This window comes from Capra hircus, chromosome 25 (assembly GCF_001704415.2).
Source record: "Capra hircus breed San Clemente chromosome 25, ASM170441v1, whole genome shotgun sequence".
NCBI lineage: Eukaryota > Metazoa > Chordata > Mammalia > Artiodactyla > Bovidae > Capra > Capra hircus.
Window position 1 is genome coordinate 26250788 of NC_030832.1, and position 20965 is coordinate 26271752.

The 20965-nt window shown below is 47.9% G+C and overlaps 2 protein-coding genes across 2 annotated transcripts; one reads left to right on the forward strand and one right to left on the reverse strand.

The window, feature by feature from the left end:
- Positions 2026–15821, forward strand: KCTD13 (potassium channel tetramerization domain containing 13). The gene is made up of 6 exons (XM_005697684.3): positions 2026–2452; positions 3819–3988; positions 12117–12206; positions 12296–12348; positions 13029–13224; positions 15035–15821. Exons 1-6 carry the CDS (start codon positions 2209–2211, stop codon positions 15269–15271), a joined length of 990 nt encoding a protein of 329 aa, XP_005697741.1. The 5' UTR covers positions 2026–2208; the 3' UTR covers positions 15272–15821.
- On the reverse strand, positions 15922–20236 carry ASPHD1 (aspartate beta-hydroxylase domain containing 1). The gene is made up of 3 exons (XM_005697685.3): positions 18672–20236; positions 16715–16828; positions 15922–16176 (listed from the first exon to the last, which is right to left on the reverse strand). The coding sequence occupies exons 1-3, from the start codon at positions 19546–19548 to the stop codon at positions 16067–16069; spliced, it is 1101 nt and encodes a 366-aa protein (XP_005697742.1). The 5' UTR covers positions 19549–20236; the 3' UTR covers positions 15922–16066.

The following is a 20965-nucleotide window of genomic DNA, read 5'->3' on the forward strand; positions in this document are numbered from 1 at the left end:
TTTCAGGATAGGAACTTACGTTAGATGATTTTCTTGGAGGGATTGAGAAAAGGGAAGGTTTACAAACGGCAACCCACTCCAGTACTCTTGCCTAGAAACTAGAAAATCCCATGGACGGAGGAGCCTGGTGTCCATGGGGTCGCAAAGAGATGGACATGACTGAGTGACTTCACTTCATTCTAGGTTTGGGGCTTCCCTGGTGGCTTAGAGGGTAAAGCATCCGCCTGCAATGCAGGAGACCTGGGTTCAATCCCTGAGTTGGGAAGATCCTCTGGAGAAGGAAATGGCAACCCACTCCAGTACTCTTGCCTGGAAAATCCCATAGACAGAGGAGCCTGGGAGGCTGCAGTCCACGGGGTCGCAAAGAGTCGGACACGACTGAGTAACTTTACTTTGACAGCGCAAACTTAATTCCTATATATTCTAGGCTGGATGGTGTCAGGAAGTGGGGATAGTTCTTTTTGGTTGTCTTAATCGTTTTTTTTCCTTTTTAAAAATATTTATTTGGACACACCAGGTCTTAGCTGCAGCATGCAGAATCTTTAGTTGTGGCATACAAACTCTTCGTTGTAGCATGTGGGATCTAGCTCCCTGACTAGGGATTGCACCCAGGCCTCCTGCATTTGGAGCATGGAGTCTCAGCCACTGGGAAGTCTCATCTTAGTCATTCTTATCTAGAAATTAGGAGAAATGGATCAGGGCTAAAACTGTACTCAATGAAGGAATAGCAGTCACTCAAGCTGTGGAGAAGAGGGTCATGTTTGATCATTTTTGTGGTCTGAGCAATGTTTTGGGTTCAGATATGATCATGGAATGGTTTTTCAACTCATAAGAGACTGGCTTTCTCTGATGTTGGTGTTCTGTAAAATTGTTTATGCTCAACAGGGCAACACCATAGCCTAGTTAATGGGGCCAGGCCCCTTCCTAGCAATATTGAGGTTTCTGAAGGAAGAGTGTAAACTAGCTCCCAGCCATACCTTTTTCTCTTTTTCATCAGCTACATTTGAAAAATCAGAATTGGCAGTCCTTTCATAAAGCATGGACTTTGCAGGTCACCACCAGCCCCAGGACTCCCTAGTACCTTGTAACTGGTCCACTCCACTCCTTTACATTCCTACCTGTTCCCTGGCATTTAAATTTGCACCCCTCATTAAGCAGAAAAGGAACCAAATAAGCCCAGAGAAAAGTGACTTGCCTAGGATCACCCAGTGAACTGGTGGAAGGGCAGGAACTATTCAACTTTCTCATTTTCCCTCCAGCGGGCCCCCAGCTAGACATTCAGGTAGACTGCTAAATCTCTGAGGTGTCAGCCCATCAGCTGAACACAGATGGGGTCCTACAAAAACACTTCTCACCACGCTTTATCAACATGTTTCCAGCTTACTTTTTTCCCTCAGGGGTTGGGAGTCTTATGACATCGGCTGGGAGTCTAAGACCTTTGCTCCAGCCACCCCTGACCTTTTCTGCTTCTCAGCTATGTCCAGGGAGTTCACTCCTGAGGGTCTCTGTATTCGCCTGTGGCTCTTTCTGGAACTGTCCCCCCTCACACCTGCTCATGGCCGCTTCTTCTGAGTTTCAGCTCAGTATCACCTCCTCAGAGAAGCCCTCCATGACGACTTACCTCCTCACACCCTGCCTGCTCTAGCAGTACTGCCACCTCCTCTGTGAGGCCACCCCCTCTATCTCCTTTAAGAGCTTCTATGGCGCTTTGCTCGAAGCTCTTCTCTTGTCAAATGCGCGGGGCTGGGAGGCGGCGAACTGTTTCCAATGCCCTGCCTCTCTGGGCCAGTGTTCCCTTTATGCCCACGAAGCTCTCTGAGAGCAGAAACACGCGGCAGGGACGACGCTTTCCTCAACAGGCAGGTGGCCAAGAGCCTCTTACTTCGTGACCCCAGAGTGGCGACCAAAGGGCACGTTGCGTGGCACCCGACTCAGCCACAGCCTAACCCAACGGTCCAAGGCTACTACGCATGCTCCGCACTCCAGGCCACGCGAAGTCGGGGGCGGGGCCTTGACGCGCCTGCGCAGGTGCTCGCCCGGCTTCCGGGAGGTACCGGCGCAATGGGACAGAAGGCCAGTGTCGCTGAGTAGCGGCGGCGTAGGGGCGTGCGGGCCAGCGGTCCGGTCTGAGGGCTCAGGTCTCGGTCTCTGGAGCAGCCAGGGAGCGCGAAGAGAACCTAGGGTCGCTGCCCGCCGCCACCACCAGGCATGTCCGCTGAGGCCTCGGGCCCGGCGGGGGCCGAGGCGCCGTCCCTGGAGGTCGCTAAGCCCTCGGGTCTCGAGCCTGGCTCCGCCGCCTACGGTCTCAAGCCACTAACCACGAATAGCAAGTACGTGAAGCTGAACGTGGGCGGCTCGTTGCACTACACCACGCTGCGCACCCTCACCGGGCAGGACACCAGGCTCAAGGCCATGTTCAGCGGCCGCGCGGAGGTGCTCACTGACGCCGGAGGTACGCGGGCTGCCCTTGCTTACTCTCCTGCATCCCTCCAGATCCCGCCTCCTTTTCCCCTAGTCTGTCGTCGCCCAGTCTTCTCATGCCCCTTTACTCCTACCGTCCAATTAGCTAGTTCTCACCTCCTCCGGCGCCCACATCCCATTTCATCTCCCCTTTCTCATTCATTATCTCCCTCCTCCCCCGGTCCTTACCCCCAGCAGTAGTAACCAACATTCATGGACCACCCGCCATCCCCCGCCCTTCCAGCTACTCTGCCGGGCGCAGTGGTAAGTGATTAAACATGTCAGCTGAGAATGTTCATTACTGCGTCCCACCGACACTCCCACCCTTCACCCCTCAGCTCAAAAGACTTGGGAACCCGCCATGCTGGCAACAGCATCCTTCCAGGCAGTTTTCATCAGTTTCTTCCACTTGCCGAGCCTTTTGTTCCGCCCTCTTCCTCAGCGCTGCCAACAACCATCCCGGAGTGTTAGAGGATTTTGTCTGTCTCTGTTCCTCTAACGCAGGTCCCTGTACACTCTAGGAATCTATCTATACAGACTGTAGAAGGAGGGGGCTGCTTTTGCTTTGCCAGGGACGCCAGAATGGAGAGTGGACAGTTCTCCTCACCAGGTGAACCTTACCCTCTGGAAGTGTTGCATTCAGCTCCGTCCCCCATATGCCCAAGTGGAACTTTAAAGTTTGATGGGGGGAGGGGGAGGTGATTCAGAAGGAGTTAAGAATTATGAAAGCTGGCAAATAAAAATTGGGGAGGTATCCCTCAGCCTTCATATGCCTGAAGGTGAATAATTTTTTTTTATTGAATAAGTATTTGTAAAATACCAGTTAGTGTTAGAAATAGTTTGGTAAACAAATCTGGTAAGATATGTTTTCCAGAGTTTTGCTTTTTTTCTCTGTGTGTGGGGGGCGGGGTGGGTAGGGGGACAATAAACAAACGCAAAAAATGAGAGCAAAGCATGTGATTTCAGATAGTAATAAGTTCTATGAAATTTATAAAGTAGTGAACTGGTGGGTGCGGTAGACATTCTTAATAGGGTGGTCAGAGTTAGCACAAGAGGTTAGGAGTTTATTGATAAGGTTATCTGTAGGTACTTTCTCATGATGAAAACCTTCACAGTGTAGACCAGACTTGGGAGGGAATTAATTCTCTGTGGCTGGATGTGTTTTAAAAATAAATAAATAAAAGGCCCATGGGAGAACTCACTGGAGATGTTTTAAAGGGATTTTCTTGGATATGGCAGAGGCCTGAGACAGATTGGTATTCAGATTTGTGGCTTTGGAATCCTTTTTTCATAAATATAGTAGTTCTGTGGCCTTCAGCAAAGCCATCCTTTTCTCCTGCCTCTCCCCACCCCACCAGGTTGGGTGCTGATTGACCGGAGTGGCCGCCATTTTGGTACAATCCTCAACTACCTGCGGGACGGGTCTGTGCCACTGCCTGAGAGCACCAGAGAACTGGGGGAGCTGCTGGGCGAAGCCCGCTACTACCTGGTGCAGGGACTGATTGAGGACTGCCAGCTGGCACTGCAGGTGAGCATCCCTTCCCCACCTCCTGAGTCCCACCCTGATGCTCATGTCCCTGGGAGAGCTGCCCAAGCAGTTAGCTGTTAAGATATTAAAGAAAAACAAAAGGAAATATGGCGCAGTGACTGGAATGTTGCCTCTGGCCTGACTCTGACTGGCTGTGACCCCAGCAGTTTCGGGGGTCCTCTGCATTTCTGCTATCCCACCACCACCTCATGCCAAGACTGCTGCGTTGTTTGAATGACTTCTTTTCTCTGCATCTTGCTGTTTCTACCCAGCCAGTCGAACTGTTACACTGCCACCGCAATAATGATCCTTAAACACAATCCCAATTTATTCTCTCCTTTGCTCAGCAATCCCAAGTAATGCCCTTGTCTCACTAAGTTAAAAAAAAAAATTCTAAATCTAAATTGTAATATAATGACCTCCATGATCTGGTCCTAACCTGGGAGGCAGCATTCCATCACTTCCATGGCTTTAAGTAACTTTTTTTTCTAGCAATGAAATACTGTAGAAGCAGCCCCTCCTGATAAAACAGGGTTGGTGGTTCCAGAGCCCCATCTGCTGGGCTTCTCTTCTGGGGATCTCTTAGAATTCTGAGGAAAAGAGGTTGGAAAGGACAGTCAGGAGATATGGGTTAATGTCACCTCCCCTGCTGCTGACTGAGTGACCTTGAGTGAGTCAATTCCTACCTCTGGCATTCTGTTCTCATGTTCCAGAAGATAAGGAAATGAGAAAAATATGTGCGATGTAGTGAGTTTCACAGAACCTTTTATTCTGTTCTATTTTTACAATGTTAAAAGTGTCCTGTCTTTTATGATATAATATTAGTAGCTTATAAGAGTTTCTTTTTTTGATGCCCTTTATATATTAAAAAGTGGCAACTATGAACAACTTTTTGTTGTCTTGGGGAATACTTATTAGTCCTTGAAATCCAAAAATATAAAATTCCTTTGGGCAATAGCTGTGTTTGTTTTTCAAGTTTTTTGACTGCATCTCATAGAGAAAAATGCATTTTTATATCTTTATATAACCAAGGGCTTCCCAGGTGGCTCAGCTGGTAAAGAATCCACCTGCAATGCAGGAGACCTGGGTTCAATCCCTGGATTGGGAAGATCCCCTGGAGAAGGGAAAGGCTACCCACTCCAGCATTCTGGCCTGGAGAATCCCATGGACTATACAGTCCATGGGGTCGCAAAGAGTCGGACATGACTGAGTGACTTTCACTCACTTAAGTAACTGAAGTAAGAGTTCTATAAAATTATACTTTTAGTGAAATACACTCTGATATGTTTTCTTTCTTTCTAATGCTATTTGCGACCCATTAAATTCATTTCATGGCCATTATGGGTTACCACTTGCAGTTGAAAAAACATTAAACTAGATGACTTTGGAAGTGCATTCCTGTTTGGTAGCATTACATGTATCTAATGTTATCTCGTACATCCACCGTGGTTAGGGTCTGTTACCTCCTTGTACATTGGTTTGACAAAAGGAAACATGAGGGAACCTGGGGATATATCCAGGGTCAAAGAACTGTTTAAGCAACAGAGCTCCAAGTCAACCCCAGTTTATCTGACTCCCAAGTACAGTACTTTTTCTTCTGTGCTCCAGCTGCCTTCTTTCAAAGTTTTCTCAAGGCTGTTCCATCCCCAGCCCACTCAGCTAGAATATGTGTGTGTGTTTGGAGGTTTGGGGTTTTGTTTTTAAGATTCAGGTTCAGAGTACTGAGTTCATCATACTTCTCAGTGTGCACTTAAATATCTTTAGTCTCTGCAGATCTTTTCACTTTTCATTTTCCCTTCATTACCGATCCCCTGCCCACTTCCCTTGTCCTCATAAGTACCCCTCCAGTTCTAACGTTTCAATATGTTTGCTTGGATTATGTTTGTACCCTTGAAAACCTATGAAGTGTTGCTTTGTATACATAAGCATTTAAAATTTCTGTAAATGGCTTTGAGCTATGGATTGTGTGTTCTGTTTCTGAATTCAGCACTTTTTCCAAGTTCCGTTCATGCTGCTGTACATACATTTAGTTCTTTGCTTCTAACTGCTGCATAGGAATCTGATGTGTGTTCGTAATATTTTGTTTATACATTCCTCTGAGGTTGGAGACCTAGATTGCCTCCTGCTTCCTGCCCCCACAGACGATGCCACAATGAGCATCTTTGTACCTGTGCCCTCGTGGGTCCCGGACCAATGTTTCACATGATTATAGCTGGGATTGGAATTGCTGGGCCACAGGACACGTACAGATGAATTTCAGCAAGTATCATCTGATTACTCTCCTGAATGGCTGTAGCACATTATATTGTTGATGAGCAGTGCATAAGGAATCCCATTTCTGCATATCTCCAACAGCTCATGGCATCACCCAGCATTCTAATTTTGTCCGTCTCATTGGTATAGAGTGATCTAATTTTAATATGCATGCTTCTGATTACTAAGTAGATTAAGCATCTTTTCATATATTCACACTAGCGTTTTTGGTTTCCCCTTCTGTGAGTTGCCAAGTCTTATTCTTTACCAAATTTTCTATTGAATTTCCTTTTTCTTGTTGCTTTGCTGGAGATTCTTACATAGTTTAGTTCCTAGAGAGAATTAAGCCCTATTATTCTAGGGCATATACTTTACATAATAAATTAACTTCTCCTGTGCATATAGAATGGTACTGTTTATCTGACATTTTCAGAAGAGTTGAGAAAATAGTTACTCAGATTATTTGCTGGGTTTTGATATTCAATAAGGAACCCCAGTTGAGAAAGTCTGTTTCAGATGATAATTTCTAGTCAGTTTTCTATGTTGCCAGTCATTTCACTTAGAATGTCATCTATCTGTGATGTCTGTTGTTGAACAGAAATTGTTGATTTTTTGAAAAATTATACATAACCATTTATTATTTTTAATGCATATATAAGTATTGTAGAAATTTAGAAAACACAGATAAAAAAAAAAAAAAAGCACCAAATACTCTTCCAGGTCTTTTCCTGTGTGTGAGTGTGTTTGTCAAAATATGATTATGGTGTATGTACTGCTTTGTAATCTGCTTTTTTTGTTCGTTAATAATTGCCATCTTTCCATGTCAGTGAAATTTTATCTAACATCAAGGGCATGTACAAATTTCTCCATTTGTTCCAGAAATGTCTGTCATAGCTGGTTCACATCTAAACCAATCCAGTCTAGATCCTTGCATTATATCTGGTTATTATGTTATTTTTCCAACCCAAAGCAGTTCTTTTCTCATAATACTGACCACCAGTTGTCCTGCACAATGACCTACTTTCCAGATTTGCCTGATTTGGTTTGTTAACCCTCATCCTATCTTGAGTTTCTCTAAACTAGATGGTAGATTGAAAGGCTTGATATGAAAAATTTTGATTAGAAAACATTTTAAGTAATGTTGTATATTTCATACTGTGTTATATAAAGACATATAGTATTGTTAGTATGACCCATCATTACTGATGCTCAGAATTGGCCACTAGATTCAGGTGGTGATGGTTTGATCCTTCATTGTAGTTCCATTCCTTTGTTGCCAGCCATAAAGTAATGCAGGTACTTTATGAATGGCAGTTATCTATCAATCACACAATTGTTAATTCTCACCAGAATCAATAATTTCATTAGTGTTGTAGAATAATTATAATTCATTCAACATTACATGGGATTATTTATAAAATGCTTTTCATTGTCAACTGGAGAGACTCTTGAGTGTAATATATTCAAATTCCTCTTTTTTTTTTTTCCCCACAAGATCCTTGTAGGATCTTAAGTTTATTCTGTATTTTTTATTAGCTTTATAGTTTTATCTTTTGTATATGGAATTCACTGTAGTAATGTGAATTATGAAGGGATTTAACTTTTTTCTCCTCCGTGGACCAGACAGTGCCATCTACTACACAGTCTGTGGTAGCCAGTGTCCGAGAGAGCCACCAGCAATTTTTTTTGCCTATTGGTTTTATTCAGGTTCTTGTTCAGTCCCTTCCCACACTGGATAGGGCTGACCTGTGTAACCAGTTGGAGATTGCAGAGGTGATAGTGTGTGACTTCTAAAGCTAGGTCATAAAAGACATATCAGCTTCTGCCTCTCTCAGATCACTCACTGTGGGGAAGCCAGATGCCTTGTGAGCATATTCAAGCAGCCCTAGGCAGACATCCACTTGGTGAGGAATTGAAGCCTCCTGCTCATGGCCAGCACGAACTCTCAGCCAAATGGGTGAACTATCCCAGAATTGGATCCTCTAAGCCCATTCAAGTTTTTAGATAACTACAACCCTGGTCAACAGTGGACTCAAACTTCACGAGAGACCCTGGGCCAGGACCACCTAACTAAGCTGAGCTCAAGTTCCCAACCCACAGAAACTGTGAGATAATAAATGTTTACTGTTTTAAGCCGCTAAGTTTGTACTAATTTATTACCTAGTAACAGATAGCAGATTGTGGTATCTGGAATGTAATTCTGCCAAAACAAAATATGGGAGTGGCTTTAGAACTGCAGAGTGGGCAAAAATTGGAAGGACTTTGAGAAAACTATTAAGAAAAGCCTAAAAAGCTTTAGAGTATTCATAGAAGTCTGATGACCTTTGAGGAGGCTGCAGTATGGAATGTGTTTCCTGGAAAGTGGTGGAAAGGGGATCCTTCTTATGTAGTGGCAGAAGTAGCAACACTGTCTCTGATGGTAATGTATTAATAGAAAGTAGAAAACATACCTAATGAACTGGGTGATCTAGCAAAGAAATTTCCAGACAGAATGTTAGGTGCCACAGGTTTCTTATTGCTTATACTAAAACAAAAGAAGAGAGGGTAAGCAGAAGGAAATTGAACACAAAGGAGCCAGTAATTTGGCGCAGGGGGTGGGGAGTAGTGCTTGAACATTCCCAGCCTTTCAAATAACAACTGATGTTAAAATTAACAAATGGCTTCCTGGCAAAGAAAAAGTACAGGGCATTCTCAATATGATTTGGTCTAAAGATGAAGCCATCACTTCATGGGAAATAGATGGGGAAACAGTGTCAGACTTTATTTTTGGGGGGCTCCAAAATCATGCAGATGGTGATTGCAGCCATGAAATTAAAAGATGCTTTCTCCTTGGAAGAAAAGTTGTGACCAACCTAGATAGCATATTCAAGAGCAGAGACATTACTTTGCCAGCAAAGGTCCGTCTAGTCAAGGCTATGGTTTTTCCAGTAGTCATGTATGGATGTGAGAGTTGGACTGTGAAGAAAGCTGAGCACCGAAGAATTGATGCTTTTGAACTGTGGTGTTGGAGAAGACTCTTGAGAGTCCCTTGGACTGCAAGGAGATCCAACCAGTCCATTCTGAAGGAGATCAGCCCTGGGATTTCTTTGGAAGGAATGATGCTAAAGCTGAAACTCCAGTACTTTGGCCACCTCATGCGAAGAGTTGACTCATTGGAAAAGACTCTGATGCTGGGAGGGATTGGGGGCAGGAGGAGAAGGGGACGACAGAGGATGAGATGGCTGGATGGCATCACCGACTTGATGAATTTAAGTTTGAGCGAACTCTGGGAGTTGGTGATGGACAGGGAGGCCTGATGTGCTGCGATTCATGGGGTTGCAAAGAGTCGGACATGACTGAGCGACTGAACTGAACTGAACTGAACTGAACTGAAAGATGAAGCTGAGGATGCGATTGTAAAATTCTTTGTTGAAAGACCTCAGAATATCCAAGAAGATGCCTCAGAATCATTCATTCAAATGATAGCTCCTCTAAGAAGCTTAAAGCTATTGTCAGGCAGCAGTCTCAGCATAAGCTCAAAGTAGAGAAGAGCTCATCTCACAAAGTTGTGTGGGTGTGGTTTTTGTCTAATGAACTGAACCCTGGACTCACAGTTCAGTTCAGTCACTCAGTCGTGTCCGACTCTTTGTGACCCCATGGACTGCAGCACACCAGGCTGCCCTGTCCATCACCAACTCCAGGAGCTTGCTCAAACTCATGTCCATCGAGTTGGTGATGCCATCTGGTTATCTCATCTTCTGTTGTCCCCTTCTCCTCCTGCCTTCAGTCCTTCCCAGCATCAGGGTCTTTTCTAATGAGTCACAAGACATCCATTAAGTTTTTAAGGGAATTATATTGGCAGAAACACTGCCAGCTTAGACTTAAAGGGACAGAGACAATACAAGAGGAAAAGAAACCTTTGGACTTCCAAAAGTTGTATGGGCAAAAAGCAGGCTAAAGAAACTATAGAGCTGCACTGAAATGATCACAACATTATTAATTGCCTATACTCCAATATACAAGAAAAAGTTAAAAAAAATTAACTATGGAGCTGCAAGCATGGATTATCTTTCATGGAAAAGGAAGGATGATTCAGGTCAGAGCCAAGAGCCATAAAGAAGAATCACCGACTTCTGCGCATCAGCACTGTAATGGAATGGGACTTTGGGGCAATCTTAGGAAGAGGTGGTGAGTATGTTTTGCATATGGGAGGGATTTGAATCTATAGGGGCCAAAAGAGGGATTGTGGAGTCATCCTCCAAGGCAATCCTCAGTGATTCTTATTCCCTAGCAGTCATTCCCGTGTGGTGTTCCCTTCCACATTGAATAGAGCTAACAAAACTATATCATAAAAGACTGTGAGGGGACTTCTCTGGTGACCCAGTGGTTAAGAATCCGCCTTGGATTGCAGGGAACACAGTTTCAATCCCTGGTCAGGGAACTAAAATCCCACATGCTGCAGGGCAGCTACTGAACCTGAGTGTCACAGCTCCTGAGCCTGTGTGCCAGAATGAAAGATCCCACGTGCTGCAACTAAGACCAATTCAGCCAGATAAATAAATATTTAAAAAAAAAAAAAAAAAGGGCCTCTACTTTACTCTCTTTTGGATTATTTGCTCTGGAGAAGCCAGCAGCCATATTGTGAGGACACTCAAGTAATTCATCACAGAGGTCCGAATGACAGGGATCAAATATTTCCTGCCAGTAGCCAGCAGGAACTTGCCAGCCATATGAATAAGCTTTGTGAAAAACAAATCCTCCAGATGAAGACAGCCTCAGATTACTGCAACCCCAGCTGACTTGACTGTAACCTCATGAGAGACCCCATGCCAAAAGCATTCAGCTAAGCCATTCCTGAATTCCTGACCCACAGAAATGGATAATAAGTATTTGTTGTTGTTTTAAGCTGTTTAGTTTTGGAGCAATGTTACACAGCAATAACTAATACACACTTGCCCTCACTGATTTGTGATGTTCTCTCTGTAAATGTCAGTTTTCATTTTATATATATATATAGATATATCAGTCTGTTTCCAAGTTCTCTATTGTATTTCATTGTTTTTGTTTGTTTCCACACAAGACCTACACTGTTTTCATTATTGTGGCTTTGTAAGATATTTTAATATCTGGGAGGGTCAATCTCCTCTTTCTTGACTCTTTTTAAAAATTCACCTAAGTAATAGTAGAATTGTTCTTCCATGTTAATTTTAGTAGAAGTCTTAGGTGTTTCTAAAAAAAAAAATTCTGGAATTTGTATTAGAATCACACACCTAGTTTTTAGGTTGGGGGAGGTGAGAGGGGTTTTGGCATGAAGATTCTCAAAGGCAGAGAAGAGAAAAGAAACCTCTGTGTCTGGCTCTAATTCTCCCTCCAACCTCCCACCCAGCCCAGTTCATTCATTCAACAGATATTTATTGACCATATACTGTGTACTAGGTATTTATTCTCTAGACAGAGACTATGAGCAAATATACCAAAAAATGAGAAAATGTGAGGACCTGAGTGCCATGAAGAAAGTGAATGGAGAGTGTGAAAAGGAAGAAGTAGAAGGGGCTAATTGGCCAGGGAGCCCAGGGAGGAGGACTGGTACCCTCCTAGGGGCACTAGTCACGTTGATACCTGAATGGCATGAAGGGGCCAGCCACGGAGACAACTGCGTGCTGGCCGTTGCTGGAAGTGGCAGCAGCAAAGGGGGCACAAGCTGGATGCAGAAAGGAGCAAGCGGGGCTCAGCCCGGCAGGCAGGGGAGAGTGGCAGAGCCGAGGTCAGAGGGCTCACACGTGGACCCTGAGGAGTCTGGATTTTTTCCCCAGGAGCAACAAGCAGTGTTGGAAGGCTCTTAGGGGAGCGAGTGGCCTTTGGTTGTGCTGTTAATCACCTTCCGCTTCTTCTCCAGCAAAAAAGGGAGAACGTGTCCCCGCTGTGCCTCATCCCCACGGTGACATCTCCCCGGGAGGAGCAGCAGCTCCTGGCCAGCACCTCCAAGGTGAGGCCCCTGAGCCCTGTAGGGTGGAGGCTGGGCGCCTGTCCCGGCAGCCTGACCCCCACCCTTCTCCACCCTCTTTTCCCCAACAGCCCGTGGTGAAGCTCCTGCACAACCGCAGTAACAACAAGTACTCCTACACCAGGTGACCCCCTCGGAGGTGGGGAAGTGCAGTGGGTGGAACCCTGGGCTCCAGCATAACCCACGGGGAGGGTTATGGCCACACAGAGGGTATGGAAAGAATCCTGCCTGGATGCAAACTCCAGCCTTGCCACTTATCCCCTGGGGACTTTGGAGAGGTCGTTTTCACTTGTGAGCTTCAGGTTTTGGGTTGGTTGTGGGTTTTTTTTGAGCTTCAGTTTTATCAGTGTACTAGGGTCCCAGTGAGGATTAGATGATAATGAGTAGCATTTCCTAAGTGCTTGCTTTGTAAGAGGCATGGCTCTAAGCGCTTTATATACATTTACTCACAGGAACCTCACAGTCGTTGGAATTAGTTATTGTTGTGATCTCCATTTTACAGATGAGGCAATTGAGGGAGCAAGAGGTGAAGTAATTTGCTCGGTGTCAGTTAAAAGGGGGTGGAGCGAGAATGTCTGGTGAGGCCGCTTGCCTCCGGAACCTGCACGGGTAGATCCCTCTGCTGTGCTGGAACTTACTGAACAAATGCTGCTTCCTTTCCAAGGCCTGCTGGGCACCAACCTCCTAGGCAGGACCAGAGTGCTGGGTCTCAGGGCCCCTAAAGCTGAGGTAAGGGGGGTGGGTTGCAGAACAGAGGGAAGGAAGCCCGTCGTGCTGAGGCCTCCTGGCCCCCCTGGTCCTCAGCACTTCAGATGACAACCTACTTAAGAACATCGAGCTGTTTGACAAACTGGCCCTGCGCTTCCACGGGCGGCTGCTTTTCCTCAAGGATGTTCTGGGGGACGAGATCTGCTGCTGGTCTTTCTACGGGCAGGGCCGCAAAATCGCCGAGGTGTGCTGCACCTCCATTGTCTATGCCACGGAGAAGAAGCAGACCAAGGTCAGATGGGATTCGGGGCCTGGTCAGGGAGGGCTGTGGCGGTGGGCAGGATCAGCACCCTGGACAGAGGCAACTCATCCAGTCAGGCCTGGGAATTCCAACAGTGGGAGTCAGGAGCTGGAGTTTCAAGTTTTGGGGGTCATATTTCTGTAACCTTGGGTAAGTCATCTTAACTTTCTGTGGGTCTCTGCTTCTCTATCTGTGAAAGGAGGGTGTTGGATTAGAATGGGATTCTTAATGTAGGCCAGTTGAGTTTCAAGGCTATCTTGAAAGAATATGTGGTTTGGGGTTTTGTGTGTGCATTTTTCTGTGTAGAAGGACTGTACCTGTCGTTAGACTTTCAGAAGGATCTAATGACCCAGAGTAGGTTCTTAAAACTTCAAGTATTTGGAACACACTGAGATTGTAGGCCTTGAGTTATTTCCATGGCAACCATCATCAGAGACTTTCTAAGCACTGCAAGAGGCTTGAAACCAAGGTAAATGAGATGCTGAGTGAAAAACAAGCCCTCTGTCATGACATCTGTCCCTGAAGATCTTATCACCCTGGTCCCTCTGACCTTGACAAGAAGGGTGTGCCTCAGATACACAGGAGATCTTGGAAGTCTCTAAGCACCCAGTGCTATTTCACACCTCACGGCCTTTGCACACACCATTCCCTCTTAGGATTATATTTCCTCATTCCTGTCTGCTTGTGAACTTGTGCTTAATCTTTAAGACCTAAGCCAAGCGTCACTTTCTTTGGGACAACTTAGCCCAAGAATTTTCAAGACAACCACCCCAGAAAAGTTGGTCCTACCCGCCTCGCAGCTAAAGACAGCGTTGATTGTAGTCTGCTGGGGATGGGACTGTAGAGGGTGTTTACTTCAACAGCAAGGGGTTAGCTTCTTGAGAACAGAGCTATATCTTTTTTTCCCCTATCTCTCTAGCACTAGCCAGGCTTTTATCACTCTACAGAAGCTAGGAAACAGTTATTGAATGCACTAATGAATGAATAACCCAGTTTCCAAGTAGCTTCCTCTGTAGTTGGGAAGACAGGAAGATAAACCAGTAATGAGAATGCAGCTCGTTAAAGTTTTGTTTATATCTCTCCAAGTCACACAAAGGGAACCCTTAACTACCTCTTCATCCCTTTCTACTCTTCTTCACTCTGCCTCATTGCTTGGCCTTGCTGCTGATCTAAAGATACACTAAGCACACTCCTGCCCCAGAATTCTTACACTTGCTGTTCTCTTCTCAGACTGATCTCTAGTTGTCCGTCTGGTTCCTTCCCTCCCTTCCGTTGGCTGTTGGTCAAATGTCACTTCAGTGAGGCCTTCTCTGAGCTCTGTCTTTAAAGTGGTAACATTCCTCCCCTTTTCCTGCTAATACTTTTCCAAAGCATTTATCATCATCTGACATTTTATATCTTATTACATGTATGTCTGGGTCCTCATCCTAGAATGTAAACTTCCTGCGGACAGGAAGTTTGCCTGTTTGATTCACAGCTGTATTCCCCAGTGCCTCGAATAATGCCTGGTACTGTGCAGTCACTCAGTAAATATTTGTCAAATGAAAAAAAAACCGAGACCTAGCAACAAAGGACAAAGCAAATAACTCTGCCTGACTTCAGAGCTGGACTTCACAGCATAAGCATGACTTTGCTGAGTAAAGACATTGCAAAGAGGACAGTCCAGGCTCGAGGAACCTGTGGCTGGAGGCTAGGCGACTGCACAGGCTAGGAGGCCTGCCAATGCAAGAGCAGCCTGGGGGAGGGGATGGCTGTATAGTCGGGCCAGAAGGAGGGACCTGGGGGTTGCTGGCCTTTGCAGGTGGAATTCCCAGAAGCCCGGATCTTTGAGGAGACCCTGAACATCCTGATCTACGAGACTCCCCGAGGCCCAGACCCAGCCCTCCTGGAGGCCACAGGGGGTGCAGCTGGAGGTGGTGGGGCCAGCCGAGGGGAGGAGGAGGAGAACCGAGAGCACCGTGTCCGCAGGATCCACGTCCGGCGCCACATCACCCACGATGAGCGTCCTCATGGCCAACAGATTGTCTTCAAGGACTGAATTTTGCCCTGAATTTTCCTCTAGCCACTGGGACCCAAGTCCCTCTCTCTTTTCCTCCTCCCCTTCCCAGATCTTTGCCCCGGCTTTGCTGGCCAAGTCGTGGGTCTCCCTTCAGTCCCTTCATCACATGGTACAGTTCACTTTGGCCCTTTTCCATCTATTCCCGTCTCATTGCTAACCACACGGTACATTCCAGCCCCTCCCCTCAGAGGCCTTCAGAAGGCCTACGTTCCATCCTTCATCCCCATCCTTGTCCTGCCCTCTCCCCTCACCAGCCGGTTTAGAAGGATTTAGAATTCCCTTTCTCTTTTTTTAGTACATCTTAACACGCCAAAGTGTCAAGCCAGCCCGTAATAACACCCACCGCGTTCTGAGCCACCTCCTCACCATTGCGCAGGCTTGTTTGCTCCCTCCTCCTCCCCACCACTCTCCCTACTTCCTTAATACTAGGCTGACCTGGGCCTGCACCAGCTCAGCATCTTCCCAATTTGTTTCATATTATTTATTATTTTAATTTTCTATTAAATTATTGGAATAAAGTCGAGTTGAGGGTCTGGTTCTGGCTCCCGGGGAAATGGCTTATTTAGGGATAACAGACCTTTGCCCCCAGCCTTTCCCTGGGCTGGCAGCTGGGAAGAAAGTAGTCAGGAGAGGATTTAAAATCTATATTTCAGCCAGTTCCCACCCTCAGCCCCACCCCACCCCCTGCAGTGGAGAGGCGGTCTTGGCTACCACTCAAGCCATCCCTGAGTGCAGCCTCTCTCCAGCCCGGATGTCTGAAAGGAGCATCTTCCTTCAAGGGTCTGGTGCGAAGACAAAGTCGAGAGCCTGGCGTTCGGCCCCAGCCACATTGGGATGCCAGAGGTCCACGATGAAGACCACTCGAGGCCCATCTTCGGGAGAGCCTAGGGCACGTGGGGTGGAGACAGCAGAGCAGCTGACATTAAGTACTTACAGGCCAGAGCACTTACCAAATACTCAGAAAGGCAGACACTATGCAAATAAGTGCCAGTCACTGTTCTAATCCCTTATGTGTATTAGCTCTTAATCATCAAAACTAGGAGATAGTACCATAAGCATTCCCGTTTTATGCAAAGTAACTGAGGCACAAAGAGGTTAAGTAACTTGCCTGAGGTCATACTTCTAGTAAGTGCCAGAGGGAGGACAGGAAACCAGGTGGTCAGGTCGAGGGTCTGGTGCCACGAACCACTTGGCTGTGCACCTACATTAGCTTATTTAATCCTTACAGTCACTTGACAAAAAAGGGGGTTGCCCTGTTTTCCAGGTGATTGGAGAAATCATGTGACTTGTTCAAGGTCATGCAACTGGGAAATAGTGGTGTAGGACAGGAAGCCAGCTGGGTCCAATTCTGTAGCCTCTATAGTCTAATCCCCTTCACTCTTCAGTCCCTCATCCCTCCTGGCAGAATGGGAGCCCCATTACCATTATGAGCCACTGTGTATAGGAAGGAGTCATCCACCAGAAGACAGTGTCCCTCAGCCCAGCACTGGGGCTCGCCCCCGACCACCAGCTCACAACCAGGGGGAATCTTCAGGCCTGTAGAAAGAGATGCAGACCTCCAAATTCCTGCCTCCGTTGAAGAGGCCCACCCCCTTGAGTCAAAAAACAGAATCTGAGAATTTTACATGCCAGGTTCTATGGTTTTATGACCACCTGAGGCAAAGAGCTGACTCACTGGAAAAGACCCTGATGCTGGGAAAGATTAAAGGCAAAAGGAGAAGGGGGTAGCAGAGGATGAGATGGTTAAATAGCATCACTGGCTCAATGGACATGAATCTGAGCAAACTCTGGGAGATAGTGAGAGAGAGGGGAGCCTAGCAGGCTGTAGTCTGTGGGGTCGCAGGGTCGGACATGACTTAGCAACTGGACAACACAACAAATGGTGTTCCCTAGCTCTCTAGAAAGTGACCCATGTAAAATTACAATACAGTAGTGGATGAGAGGAAATGCTAGGAGATGGGAAACACAGTGCAAAGCGCAATCTGTTCTGTTTCAGAGAAAAGGGAAGGGTTTCTAAAGGAACCAGCCTCCCTTCTTTAGCTTCTGTCAGTTTAACTCAAGAACCCTCTCTTGTGTTAGGTCCTCTCCCCAAAAAGTATAAAGCAAAGGGCTCCATCCTGCCGAGGACCACACAGTGAGGTGCAGAAAACTGAGGAGCCAACTCAAGTAATGGGGAATAGGAGGACATCCCGGAGGAGGTGTGACATTTGAAAGTGTGAATTGTGAAGGCTAATTAGGAGTTTTCCAGGAGGTGGTAAAGGGGGAAAGACATCCTAGAGCATGCATGTGGCATCTGCCAGGACCAGCCAGAAGGCCTTCATAATTTAGGGCATGGTGGAAAGGAAGGGAAAGAAGGGAACAGGTGGGAGAAGAGAGAAAAGAGCTGAACTTGATCCAGGCTCTTCAAAGCCAGTGTGCTTTAAAGTATAGAACACATTCAACTGGTAGCACAGGAGTAGGCAAAACGAGGCCATAGCATTAAATAACTTCTCAATCAGAAAATGAGGGATTGCTTTTTTTCTCCTCATTTTCTTTCAACCTTTAAAACACTGAAAAGAAAATCTCAGTTTGATGCTACCATAACTTTAACACCCCTACTAACATTGCTGCTTTTTATTTTTTTTATTTTGGACTGCACCATGTGGCTTGCAGAATCTTAGTTCCTTGACCAGGGATCAAAACCAGGCCCTCAGCAATGAAAATACAAAGTCCCTGGTGGCTCAGTGGTAAAGATTCTGCCTACCAATGCAGGAGACATGAGTTTTACCCCTGGGTCAGACGTGGGTTTTACCCCCTGGGTTTTATTCCCTGGAGAAGGAAACGGCAACCCACTCCAGTATTCTTGCCTGGGAAACCCCATTGACAGAAGAACCTGGCAGGCTACAGTCCACGAGGTCGCAAAAGAGTCGGACACAACTTAGCAACATTTACAACCACTAGACTGCTGAGGAATTCCCAACATTGCTCCTTTTTAAAGGAGGAGAATGTAGGCTTCAGTCTCAGACTAGAAGATTTTGCTAGAAGTTTTCAAGCTTTTTTTTTTTAAAGTTTAAACTTGTCTTATGAATAACTTCTATTTAGGGCAAGTAATACTGATCATCATTGTTCTATACAGATGCCTTCTAATAAGTAAAACATGAGGGGGAGTCAATATGAAGAAACAGGACAGGTGGTAAATGATTGTGGGAACCTTGTGAAGATGGCTTTCTGATCATTGAAACTCAAGAAATGCTGCTATAGGCAATAGGGAGTCATGGAAGATTTCTGAGAAGAAAGGCATGATCAGAATCACAGTGTAGAAAGCTATGATGGCAAAGGAGAGAGTCTGGAGGGGAAATCATGGAGGCAAGGAGGTGGTCTGTAAGCAGCATCCACTTACCCAGATGACATCTGACGCGGGCATTAGTGGGCCCACAGCGGCCATCAAGCCGGGCGCCAGGCAGGAGGACGGAGAAGCCAGCATTGCCGAAGGTGTTGGCACTCATAAAGCTTCGCAGCCCCCTCAGTGCCCGATAGGCCCCTGGGCACCGGCGGCAGTTGCTGGGTTGGCAGCGGCCTGCTTGGTATAGCAGGAGCTGGTAGCACCCAGGGGCCAGCGGTGGGGACCAGCCCCGAGGCGGAGGAGTTGTCCCTGAGAAGTCCCAGCTCACAGCCCCAAAGTCCCGCAAGATAGCTGGGAAGCTGCTCTCCAGGAGCTCCACATCGTGCCTCTGGGCCTCCCGGGGCACGAAGGGGGAAGAGGGCAAGTCTGGCAGGAAAAGCAGGCCTGGGCGCTGGATGCCCAGGACCCCTGGCCCTCCCCCCAGGCTGGGGGCACCCTGAGCTGCCCGCCTCACCCTACCCATCCCTGCCCAAGAGTAGCGCCTGGCATAGGCCCGAAGGCGACGGCTCATTAGGCCTTCCGTCCTGGGTCCTTCTCCGGACTCTCCAGAGCGGCCTGGACTTGGCCTGCCCGCTTCAGAGCACCCTCCAGGCCTACCACCAACAGCCCCAGCCCGACTTCCAGCCCCCAGGGCCTGCATGTCTTGGGAGCCCAGGCGGTAGCAATACCAGAGGAAAAGGGAAGTGAGGGCTCCAAGGAGCAGGGTAAGGGCAGAAGAGGCCAGAGGCAATGGCCATGCAGGCATGATGGGCAGGGAGGCCCTGGCCAAGAGGCCTGGGCCATCCTCCAGACCCCAGTTCCCCTGTCCCCCCAGTTCACCGGTTCCCTCCATGGCTGCTCCCTGGCTACCCCCTGTGCTGCTTCCTCGCCACATTCCTACTCTTGATTCTCTGTCCTTCTGAGGTCCTGTTGCCACCGTGTACCTTCTCCTTTCTCCCTCCCTTCCTGTACCTCTAACCCTTCTTTTCAACTCTCTTCTTTCTATTTTGCCTCTCTCCTCCTCTTCTTTCTCCTTCCGGCAGTTTCCTCTCTCCCGTCAGTCTCTCCTGTCTCCCCTTCTCCTTTCCTCTCTCCTCCTCCACCACCGTCCCCACCCCACCTCTTTTCGCTCTCTCTTTTCCTCCCCCTGCCCGCTGCCCTTCCAGCTTCCCCAGACAGCACTTCCTACCCCACTTGGACCCGCAGCCCCGGGAAGGGAACGCAGTCAGCCGTCCTCTGCAGCGACTTCTCTCTCCTTCCTTCCCCTTGTCTCCTGCCTGCCTTCGCTTCTCATTCGACCCGACCCACGGCTTCTCTCTCCCTCTCCCGCTACCCCCTCCCCACCTCTCTCCTACTCGCTCCTTTCTTGGCTCCCACTCACCCTGACGTCACCCCTCCCCACAGTCCTCTCAGCTTGGCGACCCCCGCCCTCGCCCGGTGGCAACCGCAACTCAGGCGGGTTGGGGTCGAGGGGCTGGGGGGGTGGGTCCGTCTCCAGATTTGCCTCCCCCGGCCCCTACCGGCCGCCACGTGCGGCGCCGGGGGCACAGCGCCAACCTCCAGCGCCCCGCAATGCGAAAAGAAAGGGCGGGGCCTGAGAGGGGTGTGGCAAGCTAAGGGGCGGGGCGAGGGCGAGGACTGATCGACAAGGCCGGCGCTCGCGGTCTGCAGACAGGGATGCTGCGGCCTGTCGATGGGTCAGCCGATCTCCAGACCAGACGGCCTGTTACTCCACCTCCCCCTTCGCCTTCACGAGAGCCAGCCCCCGGCGGGAGCCAGATTAATACTGAAGGTGGCCGCAGCCAATCGCCCGCCGCGCCGCGGGCTAGGCCAGCTCGGGCGGGGCCGAGAAGAGCTGTCCTTTCTGGTGGTGCTGAAAAGGGCGCTCCGGAGGCCTCGTGTGAGGAGATCAGGAGAAAAAAAAAAAAAAATCAAAGTTGAAGCCGCCAGACAGCTGGCTGGGGTGTGTTGTACGTTGGGGGGGGGGGGGGGTGTCTCCCCTCCCCAGGTCCCAGCCTGTCACCCCTTAGACTTCTCACAAACGTAGGAACCTGTCATTCTTCTGGAGGAAGGGAAAGCCCATTCCACATGAGCTCCTCTGAAAGGGTCTGGAAGTAAGCCGGGGCATACTGGGAGGCTGAGCAAGCGCGAATCCAGCTACGCTGCCCCACTGGGCACCCCAGGAAGAGAAGATTCAGCTTTCAAATATGCTGGAATGGTTGGGGGAGGAGGTATAATTACTGCTGGGACCAGAGTTTCTTTCGCTTCCCCTAGGGGCCGCGGGAGTGAGGATTACGACCCTGGCTCATGTG